The sequence below is a fragment of the Carya illinoinensis genome, chromosome 2, assembly GCF_018687715.1.
Source record: "Carya illinoinensis cultivar Pawnee chromosome 2, C.illinoinensisPawnee_v1, whole genome shotgun sequence".
Lineage (NCBI taxonomy): Eukaryota > Viridiplantae > Streptophyta > Magnoliopsida > Fagales > Juglandaceae > Carya > Carya illinoinensis.
In genome coordinates, this window is record NC_056753.1 from 27,979,568 (window position 1) to 27,993,709 (window position 14,142).

General features: G+C 39.8%; 1 protein-coding gene across 3 annotated transcripts; it reads left to right on the forward strand.

Moving 5' to 3' along the window:
* The first annotated feature begins 9,452 nt into the window (after window positions 1-9,452).
* On the forward strand, window positions 9,453-13,457 carry LOC122300647. 3 transcript variants are annotated; one of them, XR_006240055.1, is made up of 3 exons: window positions 9,453-10,575; window positions 12,772-12,823; window positions 13,281-13,457. XR_006240055.1 is itself a non-coding variant. In XM_043111457.1 (2 exons), exons 1-2 carry the CDS (start codon window positions 9,621-9,623, stop codon window positions 10,485-10,487), a joined length of 744 nt encoding a protein of 247 aa, XP_042967391.1. In that variant the 5' UTR covers window positions 9,453-9,620; the 3' UTR covers window positions 10,488-10,737. The 3 variants fall into 3 exon arrangements, 1 of the variants encoding a protein (XP_042967391.1); XR_006240054.1 differs by lacking the exons at window positions 12,772-12,823; window positions 13,281-13,457 and adding an exon at window positions 11,445-11,824; XM_043111457.1 differs by lacking the exons at window positions 12,772-12,823; window positions 13,281-13,457 and having other exon boundaries at window positions 9,453-9,963; window positions 10,087-10,737.
* The last annotated feature ends 685 nt before the right edge of the window (window positions 13,458-14,142 follow it).

Here is a 14,142-nt window from a genome sequence, read left to right on the forward strand (position 1 = left end):
TGGCTTTCAATATCTTATCTGTTTGTTTCTGCCATTTTTCAGATCTGGCCTTGAACTTTGGTAAACATTCCACCCAGTATTTTGAATGGCTTTGTGGCGCAAACTTTGGATGACTAAAATTGACAAGATTGGAAGCAAAGATGATGTTGAATTAATGGATCTGGTCTTTTGTTTGTTACTGGCCAAACCAGATGAATTAATGGAATTTTTTTAACACTTTTTGTTGTTTGGATTTTAATGAAATGGGGTGCTTCTTGGACAATACATCTTTTGTGTCCAGTTGTAGAGATGTACACGGTATTACTTATGTAGAGTGTAGATTCAGAATTATATGTGCAAACACTTGTGTTATGGAGATGCTATAGTGTAGTTTGAATGAGGTTATGATTATATGCGACGGAATGAGATTTTGTGGCCTTTATTTATATGTAGTGAAATGATATTTTGAATCTTATGATTAATGGATCTGAAGTCCTGATTCTTTTACACTTCAAAAAAATAATACCCTTTTACGTATCATATTACCCTTTTACATATCATGATTTATACTTCTTGAAAATATTACAGTTGAAGAAAATGGAACACTTCCATTTTCACAAAAATGCTACACTTCTTGAAAATATTACACTTAAAGAAAATTCTTTGGCAGTGCAAGAGAATGATTTTTGAGTATGGACCACTGATCTTGTACAATGTAGAGCGCAGCTGACCTTGGGGATTGATTGCTTAGTCATGCATCAAAGTAACTGAGTTGTAACTATACTCAGTTACTTTAAAAATAGAAACTTAAGACAAGTAATAATGTCAAATCTGCTTCAAAATTATAGCAGCAAAATAAATAATTTTCATAGGGTCAAGAAACCTCTTTATCTCCTCTTTCCACCTGTATAGGATTTAATTGTTAGTTACAACCAAAAAGAAAAAGGGAAAAAAAAATTAGGAACCATAACCTGTAAGATTGATCAACTTTTTTTTTTGAAATACTGATCTCATTAACCAAGATATTACAATCAGACACTACACTTTACAACACAGACAAGCATAGTGATGAGAAATCTACAACAGCTCTGAAGCCACAATGGACTTAATACACTGAGGACACACTTCAATATCATAGACATCCTCGGACTCCTCCAGAGTCGACTTTGCTAGCTGGTGGGCAGCCTTGTTTGCTTCCCTTTTGACATGAGACGCTGTCCACCTGATGCTTGAATTTAGTATTTTCCTAGCATCCTCAACCAGGCAACCCCCCATGCTCCAGTCCACTTCCTTGCTAAGTAACAGATTCACCACATGCTTAGAATCACCCTCAAAGCAGACCTTCTGCAGACCAAGTTCCCTACAAAAAACTGCAGCCACAAGTAGACCATAAGCTTCAGCATCCGATGAGCAGCCTTTGAGAGACCTTTGAGCACGGAGAGTACCTATAACCAATCCCTGGGAGTCTCTGACCACGGCACCTATGCCAATACGCCCCTCCTTGTCTCTAACTGCAGCATCCCAATTAAGTTTAAACCAGTTACTCTCAGGTTTCTTCCACCTCTGGACGTCTACTGGCACTCTTCCACTGGCTTCACCTGAGGGTGTGACAGATTCTTCATAAGCTCTAGCCTCTTCTACAGCCTTCTGAAACACGCTTGTGGGATGCAGGAATTTCTTTCCATGGAGGACATCATTCCTCCTGGACCAGATACCCTTCAAAACTACAGCACATTGTTTTAACTCAGTAGAGTCCAAGTTCTCAGCAAGGAGAGACCACACATCAAAGATAAAGTCACTATGGCATACCATCTTCTGGATCTTTTTGCTGCTCTGGTTCCAAACATCCTGTGTAGCAGGGCAGCTCCATAATGCATGGCTCGAAGTTTCAGGTGCTTGCTTGCAGATAAAACACAAATCATCACCCACAATCTTCCTTCTTTTCAGATTTGCCATGGTTGGTAATGCCTCACTGCATGCTCTCCACACAAACATCTTGACCCTCGGGTGGACCCTTAGCTTCCATATACCCTTCCAAATATGCTTGTCCCGAGCCCTATTTGATGACTCCCCTTCCAATTCATCCTCCATTTGTTGATGGAAATGGTAGCCACTCCTCACTAAGTACTGTCCATTGGTTGTATACGGCCAAACCATCCTATCCTCTCTACCTCCCACGCTTACTGGAATGGCTTTTATTGCTTCAACCTCCCTTGGTGAAAATAGCTGTTGTAAGAGTGAGTCCTTCCAGGTCTTCAAACGTACCTCAATGAGGTCACTAACCTGATCACACCTGCAGTCAGCTGGTCGAGGAGATGTAATCTAGAATGCAGGGAGAGAAGGGACCCAGCTATCCTTCCATATGTGCACCTTGCTTCCACTCCCTACCCTCCACAGGAGGCCTTTTTTCAGAATCCTCAAACCTGCCTGGATACCCCTCCATGCAAAGGATGGTCTTGACCCCAATTGTGCTTCCAACAGATTAGTCTTGCTAAAATACTTTTGCTTGAGTACCTTGGCTGCTAGAGAAGTAGGATTCTGAAGGATTCTCCACCCTTGCTTTGAGAGTAAAGCCAAGTTGAAGCTTCTAAAGTCTCTAAAGCCTAGCCCCCCACTCTCTTTGCTATGACTAATCTGTTTCCAATTGACCCACTGAATCTTTGAGGATTCCTCATTATAGCCCCACCAGAACTTCCTTAGTAATTGATTCAACTTTCTTGTTATTGAGCTTGGAATCAGAAAAATACTCATGGAGTAGGTAGGGATGGCTTGCAATACTGCTTTGAGAAGAACTTCCTTACCTGCTGGAGATAGAAACTTAGCTTTCCAGTTAGTAACTCGAGACCAAGTCCTGTCCACAAGATTATGGAACTCTGCAATTTTCCTTCTACCCACAAGTGCTGGTAATCCCAGGTACCTTTCAAAATTGCTACAAGAATTTACCCCTGCCTGCTTCAGAACTTGGTCCCTCACACCCCGACCAGTGTTCCTGCTAAAGAAAATGGAAGACTTTTCTTTGTTGAGCACTTGGCCTGAGGCTCTACCATAAACTGTGAGAATGTCAAGCACAGTAGCCAGCTCTTGGGGGTTGGATTGACAGAAGAGAAGGCTATCATCCGCAAAATAGGTGGTTGACTGATATGGAACCTCTCCCTATTGGTGCAGGTGTAATTAGACCAGACTGTTCTGCATTGTTCAACAAGCCAGTGAGAGCTTCAGCACACATGATAAAGATATAAGGGGACACGGGATCACCCTGTCTGAGGCCTCTAGAGGGTCTGAACTTCCTTTGAGCTTCCCCATTAACCAAGATAGAGTATGAGACTGAGTTAAGGCAGGATTGAATGAGGTTAATCCAGTGGGAGGGGAATTCCATCTTTACCATAACTGCTTTGACAAAACACCACTCTACCCTATCATAAGCCTTACCCATGTCTAGTTTTAAGGCCATACATCCTTTTTTCCCCGACATCCTTGACCTCATAGAGTGTAAGGCTTCATAGGCAACTAGAACATTATCTGAAATGAGTCTACTCGGCACAAATGCACTTTGGTTCAAGGAAATGAGTCTAGGCAATATCACTTTCAGCCTATTTGCAATTGTTTTGGATACAATCTTGTAGATAACATTGCAAAGACTAATTGGTCTGTATTCACCAACTTTCTTTGGCCTTGCAACCTTTGGAATGAGTGATATATAAGTGTCATTGACTTCCTGGAGAGAGCCATTATGGTTGAGTACCCCCAGGGCAAAAAGACAGACCTTACTTCCAACTACCTCCCAATGCTTCTGAAAGAAATGGGCAGGGAACCCATCAGGGCCTGGAGAGCCGAGAGGGTTCATTTGAAAAGCTGCCTCTCTCACCTCTTCCTTAGTGAAAGGATTTTTAAGCCATTGTGCCATCTCACCATTTAGTTTTGAGCTCATAGACCCCAAACACTCTTCAAAACCAGTTGGGACAGAAGTTCTAAAAAGGGAAGAAAAATAACCTGTGAATACCTCCCCAACTTCCTCCTTCTCAGCTACAATCCTACCTTGAGGATCCTCCACACTTCTTATAGTATTAGTTTTTCTCCTCTGAGATGCATGTAAGTGAAAGAACCGTGTGTTTCTGTCACCAGACTGCAGCCAGTGTTGCTTGGCTCTCTGACGCCACTTTAGCTCCTCCACTGCCATTGAATCCTCCACTGTTTTCTGTAATTGAATCATGGAAGGGATATGTGTCCCAGTACCAACTTGTTGGTAGTGTCGAATCTGGTCCAAAGCTAGTTTAGTGGCCTTCTGGTTGGAAAATTTAGTTTCTTTCTGCCACTTCTGCAGACCCCTTTGGCATGCCTCCAGCTTATGTCTCACTGTACCTACCCCATGCCCTCCAAGATTAAGGCTCTTCCACCCCTCAGAAACAACTCTTTGACATTCTTCACTTAGATCCCAGGCTGCTTCATACCTAAAACAAAAGCCATTTCTTTTCCTGCCACTGTTTGGTTTCTGTTTTGTGACATGCAAAGGGGAGTGATATGATTTTACTGCTGCTAGTACACTGCAGGTTGCATCACTAAACATCAAGTTCCATTCTTTATTTGCCATTGCTCTATCTAAGCGCTCCTTTGTGAAATCTCCCCCACTTCTATTGTTTGACCAGGTAAATTGAGGCCCCTGAGAGTGTATATCACTGAGATCACATGCTTCTACTGCTCTTCTAAAGTCTTCTATCTGGCTATAAGGTCTTCTAGCTCCACCCACCTTTTCTTTTTGGTCCAATATTTCATTGAAATCTCCAGCACAGAGCCAGGCAGTAGGATTGGAGGGTTTTAGCATTTCAAGAAGGGTCCAGCTACTCTTTCTCTTTGCAGTTACCGGGTGTCCATAAAAGCCTGTGAATTGCCATGCTTGGCCTGTTTCAACCTCATGTACTAGTGCACTTATGTGCCATTTTGTGTAACTAATGACTTTGACTTGCCACTCCTCCCTCCACAGAAGAGCAATTCCTCCACTCAAGTTGACACTATCGACTGCAAAACACCCATACATTTGCAACTGCAGCCTCACTTCCTCAAGTTTTTGTTTCCTGCTCTTAGTTTCCATCAAGAAAACTAAGAATGTGTTCTTTTCCTTAATAAGATTCCTAAGGATTCTAACTGACAGAGGGTTCCCAAGCCCTCGGCAGTTCCATGTTAGGAGACTCATTGATTATGGCAGGGTTGGGGGCCAGCCACTGCCATTGGTTGAAGGTTTTCAGTTTGGTCCACCCTTCTCTTTTGATTCTTCCTCTCATATTCCTTCTCATCAAAATGTCTTTTGAGACTACCTCTAGTACAGATCTTCAAAGGGTTATTAGAGAACTTTCCTAGTGTTCAGGTTAGTGCTGATAGCCTTCTCTCTTGCAAGCCTTTTCCATTTTCTACCCATCGTGATTTCACCCTCCCTGATAGAGTTCTTACATGAACCAACATGCTGAGTGATACCACCTAGTTCCTTTCCACTGCCTGGATCTGTTTGAGGTCCCTCAGAGGTTGAAAGTTTTTCCCGTGTTGATTGATGCTGTAATGTTTTAATATTAACTACCTCATGTTGAAATAGACTTGTGTCAGGGTCCAGATCCATACCTTTTGCTTGTGTATGGTTTTGGTCTGTAGAGTCAGCTACCAGACTGGCTGTCTCCTGTATGTACGACCCTAGTGGCACTTTTGGGGTTGAACTTGTAACTCTCTCTTCATTGGGAAAGTCAGAAGTGCCAGCTGTAAGTTCCTCATTGGTAGCTTGCACTCTAGTTTCCTTCTGTGTCTTGCCTATTCGAGGGTCATGTACCAACTTTTCTGCTTCTGTCAAGTCAAGCACGTCCGAATCCTGTTCATACATAGCCTTCTGGTATCCTGACCCAGGCTCGCCCCCTTTGTCTGTGCTTCTCCCTTCAGGTTGCCGTTGGTGGTGGCTGCCACCATGAGAGCCACCATACTTTCGACAGTCAAAGATATTGGTATGCATTGGTTAGGCTCTAAGCCAAGGACCAAACTGTTGTGGTTGATTCTCTCCTTCCTGTTGTTCATACCTCTGTCTCATGCAGTTTCTTCCTCTATGGTAGAGAATCCCACATTGAAAGCAAAAGCTTTGAAGCCTCTCATATTTGAAAGAAATCCAGTGACGTTGGTTATTGACCACCATCCATTTTCCTCTCATCAAGGGTTTGTGAAGGTCTATAGCCACTCGAACCCTCATGCATCGACCCCATGCACGTCCATCTGACTCAGCTTCCACTCTAATAACATGACCGATGGATGCCCCTAACTCAATGCCAACCTCTTCTGTCATTGTTACTAATGGAAGGTTGTGCATCTGTACCCAAAAGGGCTCATAGCAAAGCTTAAGGTTGTTGATGGACACCTTTCCATCCAGCTCTTCTACCGTTAGCAGACACCGTTCAAAAAACCAGGGCCTCCCACTCAGCACCTTATCTTTGTCTTCCAGATGTTGGAATTCAATCAAAAAGCACTGATCTCCTAGCTCCTTGTATCTTACCCAGCCCACCAAACGCCATATGTGGGACATGGTAGTTCTGAAAGCCTCACTGTTCACATTCTTCTCCGTTAGAGCTCTCCCAACTATGCAGAAATTACCTTTTACATCTCCCTGGTCGATCCCCTCCTGCTTAACATGTAAACATGTGCTTTCCTCAGTTGAGAGGTTTAACCTCTCCCAACGTTTTGCTAGGTCCTCCTCCTCCATATCTCAAGTTACGCCTAGACACCAGGAAGACGAGGCAAAAAGGACCACTCTCGTTAACACAACAAAACTAAAACTCACAAGATGTGAGACCAAAGCCTCCACTGGAACTCCAATGAAGGTACTGAAGCCTTACTCTGACTCTAGAGAGCAGAGAAGACACTCCCAAGCTTTTCGTAAGATTGATCAACTTGGATAAATGATCACGAACTTTTGTATTTCATTTACATATTAACTCTTACAAGTCCACCATAATTTTGTATTGTATAAGACTGACCATTCGGCTCTAGTAACTCACAACAAAAATAGTTTCTATACCCCATTCAACCATTTTACATGCACACATTTACCTATAAATAAAAACTAAACCTATTTACAAACTAAACCCATTCAATCATTTACAATCACACATCAAACCATTATTAAAACAGCTACAGTTACACTCATCAAACATCAAATTCCTCAAATTGATCAACTCCAAATTTCTTAGCTATAGTGTCCTTTGCATGTTGAACTTTCAATGTATATACTTGTAGCAACCAAGGAAAAAAAAAACTCATAACGTATGCATAACACTATTAGATGTAAATTCACAAAGGCTAAAATTACCCATCTCCCTTTACACAATTAGTAGGCCAAGGCTCAACTCAAACACGGGGACTGATTTGCACTAAGTTCCATGGGGGCAAGCATGACATATCCTGAATACTCAAAATGAAAAATTAAAACAAAGATATTAAAAATAGAACGTTGTAAGAAGATATATAACGTGAGAAAGGTAATTTTCTTATATAACGTGAGAACCTTGTCCTTATCACTTATGTGTTCCATTAGAAAACTAAATTTTAATTACAATCTAACTCTGATTAAATTTTAAGCAGCCATCAAATTTGTCATGTAGGAGTGAACAACATGCTCAATGCAGATAAATAAAATTGATTATGCATGTATAGTTATTAGCACATCGAATGAGGAAATTGAAGGATATAAGTAGATTCACTAAATTTGGCATAAATAAGCACTTCCTAGAAAGAAGCAGCATCACTAAAAATTATGAGGGGGTTATATGACAGGTCCAATATCAAACAGCTGATGGCACAAGAAAAATTCAAGAATTCATGCAAAAATTTACAGATACAAACTCCATACAAAAATTACACACAATCACAGACTTCAATTAGATATCATTAAAGTAACCATGATGATAACATAGCCAATAAATGGGCTACCTGAGTAGGAAAGCTGAGGTGAAATTTAGTTTCAAATGTGCTTCCTGTTTTTGTCCAATTGAGAAACTAAAGTTCACGTAAGCTTTCCTATGCAAAGTTTGTGTCCATAAAATGCCAAAATGTATGTATAAATGTAAAACTTAAATATCATTTGTTTCTTGTTACTATTGCTAAGAAGCCAGAGAAAAGAGAAGAAGATATAGATTTAAAAGCCTGAGTTCTCCTCTTGCTTTTGCTAAAACTAAATTATAATAACAACACAATCATATATTCTATAAGGATTTGCCTATTTCGGTTCATTCTTCCCAATCCCTACCCCCAAAAAAATAGATAATCGACAATGTACATGAGTTTTTCCTCCCTAAACTTCCTCAACAGCAAATCAAAGTGATTGTTGCTTTTTTTGAATGGAATATAGTTATATGATTAACTTATCTAGCGACACATTTCAAAGATACAAACAAACAACAAACATATCTTCTCTCAAAATTAAGAAATTACCCTACAAACTAATACTTACAAGAATAGCCAAAAACTTACTTAGTGTGAATGATCTTGACACTGATTTTCATATTTGGTTGAGACCGGTTGTATGCAATCAAACCGGCTAGTCTGCTAAGCCATAGAGACAATTTTTCCAATATAAACAGATGAAAATTCCAAATAAAAACCCAGAACAATAATAGAATATAATTCATGTATCAATCAAAGCAAAAGACCCTTCTCCTATATGAAACAAATTCAACTAATGAAAAAAACAAAAGAAACAAGTTCAAAGGTTTTATGTTTCAAAATCGAAGATACATAAATCTTAACTAAAAACCCACATGAGAAAACATCCTGGAAACTAGATAACAAGACTGAATCGAGGAAAATGAAGAAGAGAAATATCAAATACCTTTGAGGAGGGGAAGATCAACTCAGAATGTTAGAATCTTGACTGAAATGGAGGGAGAGGGATTAGGGCAGAGATGAACGAAGGGGGAGGGGGGGACTAAGATGGAGGGGGAGGGGTGCGGGAGTGAAGCTTGTCAAAAATCGAGCCCCACGACCTCCTAGCAACCCTCATCATCGAACCCAAGTCATGACAACCTCCTTCTCCCTCTCTATCGTAGGTCACATAGTCACGACAAGGGATTGGATTTGCCATTGTTGAGATTTCGAATTTGAGGGGAGGGTTTCGGCATGAGAGGGCTTAGGGAGAAATTGGTTAATTTGCTTAGACTAGGTTATGTGTGTAGTGGTTGCTGCCAAATAGTGGCTGCTCTCCAAATTTATTCATAAATAATACATTTTATATATCGATTTAAGAATATCGTAAGTAATGACAATTAAATATTTTTTTAAAGAAGGGACACGAAATTGGAGGCAAGCTCTCTGATTCATTCTCCTCCATCTCTCTTTAAGAAAATATTTTAAAAAATATAATGTTTTCATATTTTTGAAGCAGGTTTTACTTACGAATTTATTTTGGGTTTTACATTTTAACGTTTTTTTTTGTTTTCTTTAATTTTGGGTTTCATTTTTCTTAAACAAAAGGTCAAACACCCACTCTCCTGATGGATCGTCAGCTCCTCAACGGGTAACAAAGAAATTGCAATGGTGTATTCGATTGCCTCGTGGCTTTTCTAAGAGAAAGAAAGGAAAAACCAGAGGAAAAATAAACGAGAAAAACACTAGCGCATAGACAAATGGCATCCCTGGCAACCCATTTCTCGGCCTTCCTCCTCCTCTTCCCCGTAGGCCTCCGCCGCCTCCACTCCTCCTCCTCTCTCTACCTCAAAAACCCATCTGTCTACCGCTCCAAAACGTGGTATTTTTCCGAACCCAGATGGAAAAACCTCGATTTCTACAGCCTCATCATCGCCCTCCCCATTGCCTCCTTCTCCGAAATCTTCATCTTCTTGACCTTCTCCGGTCACCCCACCTACCGATTCTCATTTTTCCAGCAATCAGTGACACTTTTTCTCTTCTGGGCATTGATCATTCTCGTCATTCTCCGTGAATACACAGGCCCTTTGCTTATAAATGAAGGTTTTGTATTCTTATTCGCTGGAATTTCATTTATTGTCGAATATTCAGTGATCGGGAAGGGAATTACGGGTGTCTCTGGGGCTGTGTATGATTTGTTAGGTGCGTTGACGATCCTTTGTGCAGGTTCTTCCTTGTATTTATCTGTCAACCCTTCAGCGTTCTTCGCCGAGTTTTTGTTATCATCAGGATTGGTTTTCAAGGGCACTTGGGTGTTACAGACCGGCTTGTCTTTGTACACCGATGTATTTGGTTTAAAAGGATGCAAAAAAATGTCCTTATTGTCGGCTCAGGGGAATGCTGATTTGCAATGTGATCTTCAGGAGGATAGGTTAAGGGGTGTTGCTCTGATGAATTTGCTATTTACTGGGCATGCAATCCTGGTCTTGGCTGTTAGCATTGTGTTGTTTGGGTTGCTGTCGAGTAACCGGGCTTTAAGGTGTGGCGAGGCAAGCGGGCCGTTGCTAATGGAGCTTGAGTCCGAGACAATGTCGATGCGTGCACATCCGGAGCTTGAGATGGACTGAGATATATGGTCTTTTTTGCTGTTTTTCACTGTATTTAGTGCAAAAGAATTGGTCTAATGGGGGGATTAGGGCTGTTCATTCTCTACAGGTAGGCATTGTTCAATTATTCTGTTTACTTACCATTGGCACGTAGAATTTTCTTGTATTGTCGATTTCTCACGAAAAGGCAATTGATATTTACCACAAATAGCAGTTATAGTTTTAAATAATGTTAGTTGCAATACGATCGTTGCATACTCATTGAGTTGCATTGAGTTTTTCAGTATGTGCATATTCATAATGATGGGTCATGTACATGCAATTGAAGGTAGGTTCAAGACAAGAACTACATAGGTTGCCTAAAGGCTGGAACTATTGTTCGGCACCTAACCTGACTTTATGCTTAAGCCTTTATTGTTATTAAATTTGTCTTGTAAACCTGATGAAAATTGAAAGGTGTGAATGTGTGTCACCAGTACCGATACCCACATCCACTAGAACGTCTGCCTTTTTGTTTCCAAGAGCTTCTTGCTTGCTTCCTTTCTTGTTACTCAAGGTCATGCTGCCTTTTTATTGCTATAATTTAGAGGGTAATGGTGGAGATATCATTTGTAGTAGAAACTTTAGATGCTCCTGGAAGTGAACTAGGAGTTGAGAAAAATCTCATTTGAGTGACACCAATAAAGGACCATACTTGTCCAATTTCATATATATGGTGCTGGATGCAATGGCCTTTGCCTCTAAAGCACAAGAACAAATCTATCTATAGGTCTTTTGGTGGATAAATCTGATCCTGTCTTTTTAAAAATTCTATTCTGCCTCACTCGCACTAGGATATGCTACATCTTAAAACTTTAGATAGGGTGGGTTTTGCAAGGGATGTCTTGGGTTGGTGGAGCCTAGTTTGCTGGTGTGTCGGCTCGATTTGATGACCTAACCTAACAAGGATGTGTTATTATTTTTTGGTGGATTTTCAAGGTGCCCCCGGGAAAATTTCTGGCATTGTTTTTGTCTCCAGAAGCGCTAGCCAGAAAGTTCGCATGACGCTTAGCTTGAGTGAAGCGCAGGCAGAGGGTTTGCTCGAGCGAACATCGGATAGAGAGTTTGCTCGAGGCGTGCTCAATACTCCGCTTGAGCGAATAACGCAGATTAGTGAAAATTAGGGTTTTCGCTGTATGACATTATAATTATGTATTTAATGAACTAAGTTCTGAGGCTTTTGAGTAGTGAAATTTTGCCCTAAAGTGTATTTTGTGATTTTTCAGTACAATAAAATCTTCTGTAGCTCTGTGGACGTAGGTACATTGTCGAACCACGTTAATTTTGTGTCGTGTGATTGATTTACTTGTGTTTACTTTTGCTTTGTTTGTCATTGTTTTCATAACAGGATGGGTTTTTGAATCTAAAAAGTTGGCCTCAAATACTTCTAATTTAACTCAAAGCATGTAAATCGCAGCACTAACCCATTTATGGAGGTTATTCTCTTAGAATAGCATGAGAAATTGGTATGGATTTTCATTTCCACTGCTCACTATATTTCTCATTTTACTTCTTCATTAACTTAATGTAATGGCGTCTTGAAAGTATATGGAGATCATTTTCATTCTTTTGGTTATTTGGGTAGAGAAGTGCATGGATGAACATAATTGTCACTTACAAAGCCAAATTTACATTCTTTCTTGTCTGCTAATTATATGTTATGGAAACATTCCGTAAACAAACTGAAATTATGACTCGTGTTGCAATTTGGGAGTCTCACACAATTCGGTTGATTTTAGAAAGCGCAGTGCTTCTTCCTCCAGGTTATATATACTGTTAAGGCTAAAGTTGTATTAGCATATTCTGTGGAAACATAGCGCAGTGCTTCTTCCTCCAGGTTAGATATACTGTTAAGGCTAAAGTTGTATTAGCATATTCTGTGGATAAAGCACAAGTAGATGTTAAGTCAAAACCTATTGAGTTATGTCACCCAAAGATTGAAGACATATTTCTCATACTCTTGAAGACAACAACAAGACTAATGTGTTGATCTCAATCATTTAGGATTGTAAGAGAGATAGGGAACAAGAAAATTATCGTTAGGAGGTTAAGATGGACTACTCATAACCTAGAATTCTGTCACAAAAAATTTCTTTCAGTTTAGAACTTAGTATTACCGCGCACTGCAGGTATCTGTGTAATAACCTTTAGGGAGTCAGGCACAATACAGCACGCATAAACTACGATTATCCCAATCTTAGCCTAAGCATTTTGCTAATTCTTCCAGTATTAATTTGTTACTGATTGAATAACCATTCGCTTGCAGAAAGGAAATGATGCTTCAAATACTTGAAGTTCGTATAGGTTTTTAAACAGAAGTATGTATCTCGTTCTAGTTTCTTCCTTGTGATTGTATCATTGTTTCTTTTGATTTTATGAGGATATTATGTCAGTTTCCTTCTCGTAAATCAGTATTTTTGGATGCTAAGAATTATCTACTCAATCCTGAAATAGCCAGATTGGCGTGATAAGCAAGCATATAGGATTGTAATGTGTTGATCTCAATCATTTAGGATTGTAAGAGAGATAGGGAACAAGAAAATTATCGTTAGGAGGTTAAGATGGACTACTCATAACCTAGAATTCTGTCACAAAAAATTTCTTTCAGTTTAGAACTTAGTATTACCGCGCACTGCAGGTATCTGTGTAATAACCTTTAGGGAGTCAGGCACAATACAGCACGCATAAACTACGATTATCCCAATCTTAGCTTAAGCATTTTGCTAATTCTTCCAGTATTAATTTGTTACTGATTGAATAACCATTCGCTTGCAGAAAGGAAATGATGCTTCAAATACTTGAAGTTCGTATAGGTTTTTAAACAGAAGTATGTATCTCGTTCTAGTTTCTTCCTTGTGATTGTATCATTGTTTCTTTTGATTTTATGAGGATATTATGTCAGTTTCCTTCTCGTAAATCAGTATTTTTGGATGCTAAGAATTATCTACTCAATCCTGAAATAGCCAGATTGGCGTGATAAGCAAGCATATAAAATCATATGATAATTTCTTGGAGCTTTAATTTTTCTACTCGATGCATATGGAGGTATGTGCTCTTGCTTGTTTTGTCTTAAATTTTGTTTTGTGACGTGTACTCCCTCAATTCAGACGACTAGCCAGTTTATCTATCTTCTAATTATTTTATGCTCATCTGAATATTTTATAACCCACCACCTCATCACATCCTCTCTTTAACATGTCCAAATGCTACTATTATCTTCTAGTTTGACTAGTAGTGTCTAGTAGCATGGCATTTTGTCTTTGTGCTCTGCATGTTTGCTAAGATAATTAAAAGTGGAAAACAAAGCCACAGAAAATGCATATTAGAGTAAGCTGGCATCCTTCTTTTGCTGGTTCAACACTATGCACAATGCACATCATCAGAACTAGCTCCCTATACCATCTCAATATTGTAATGCGAAAGCCCATCTGATAGCCGAGCACCTTTAGACAGAAAATGGGGTAGATATTGACAAGTGGGTATGGTGTGGATCTGGTGACGAAGACTGTTAAATATTATCTTTCAGAACTTCATAAGCCAATATATTTGCCAGCTAACAACAAAAACAAAATAGCACTAGTTTTTCACTGCAAAACATGCCTCTTCTCCCACTTAAATGGGTATATGAAAATCACAA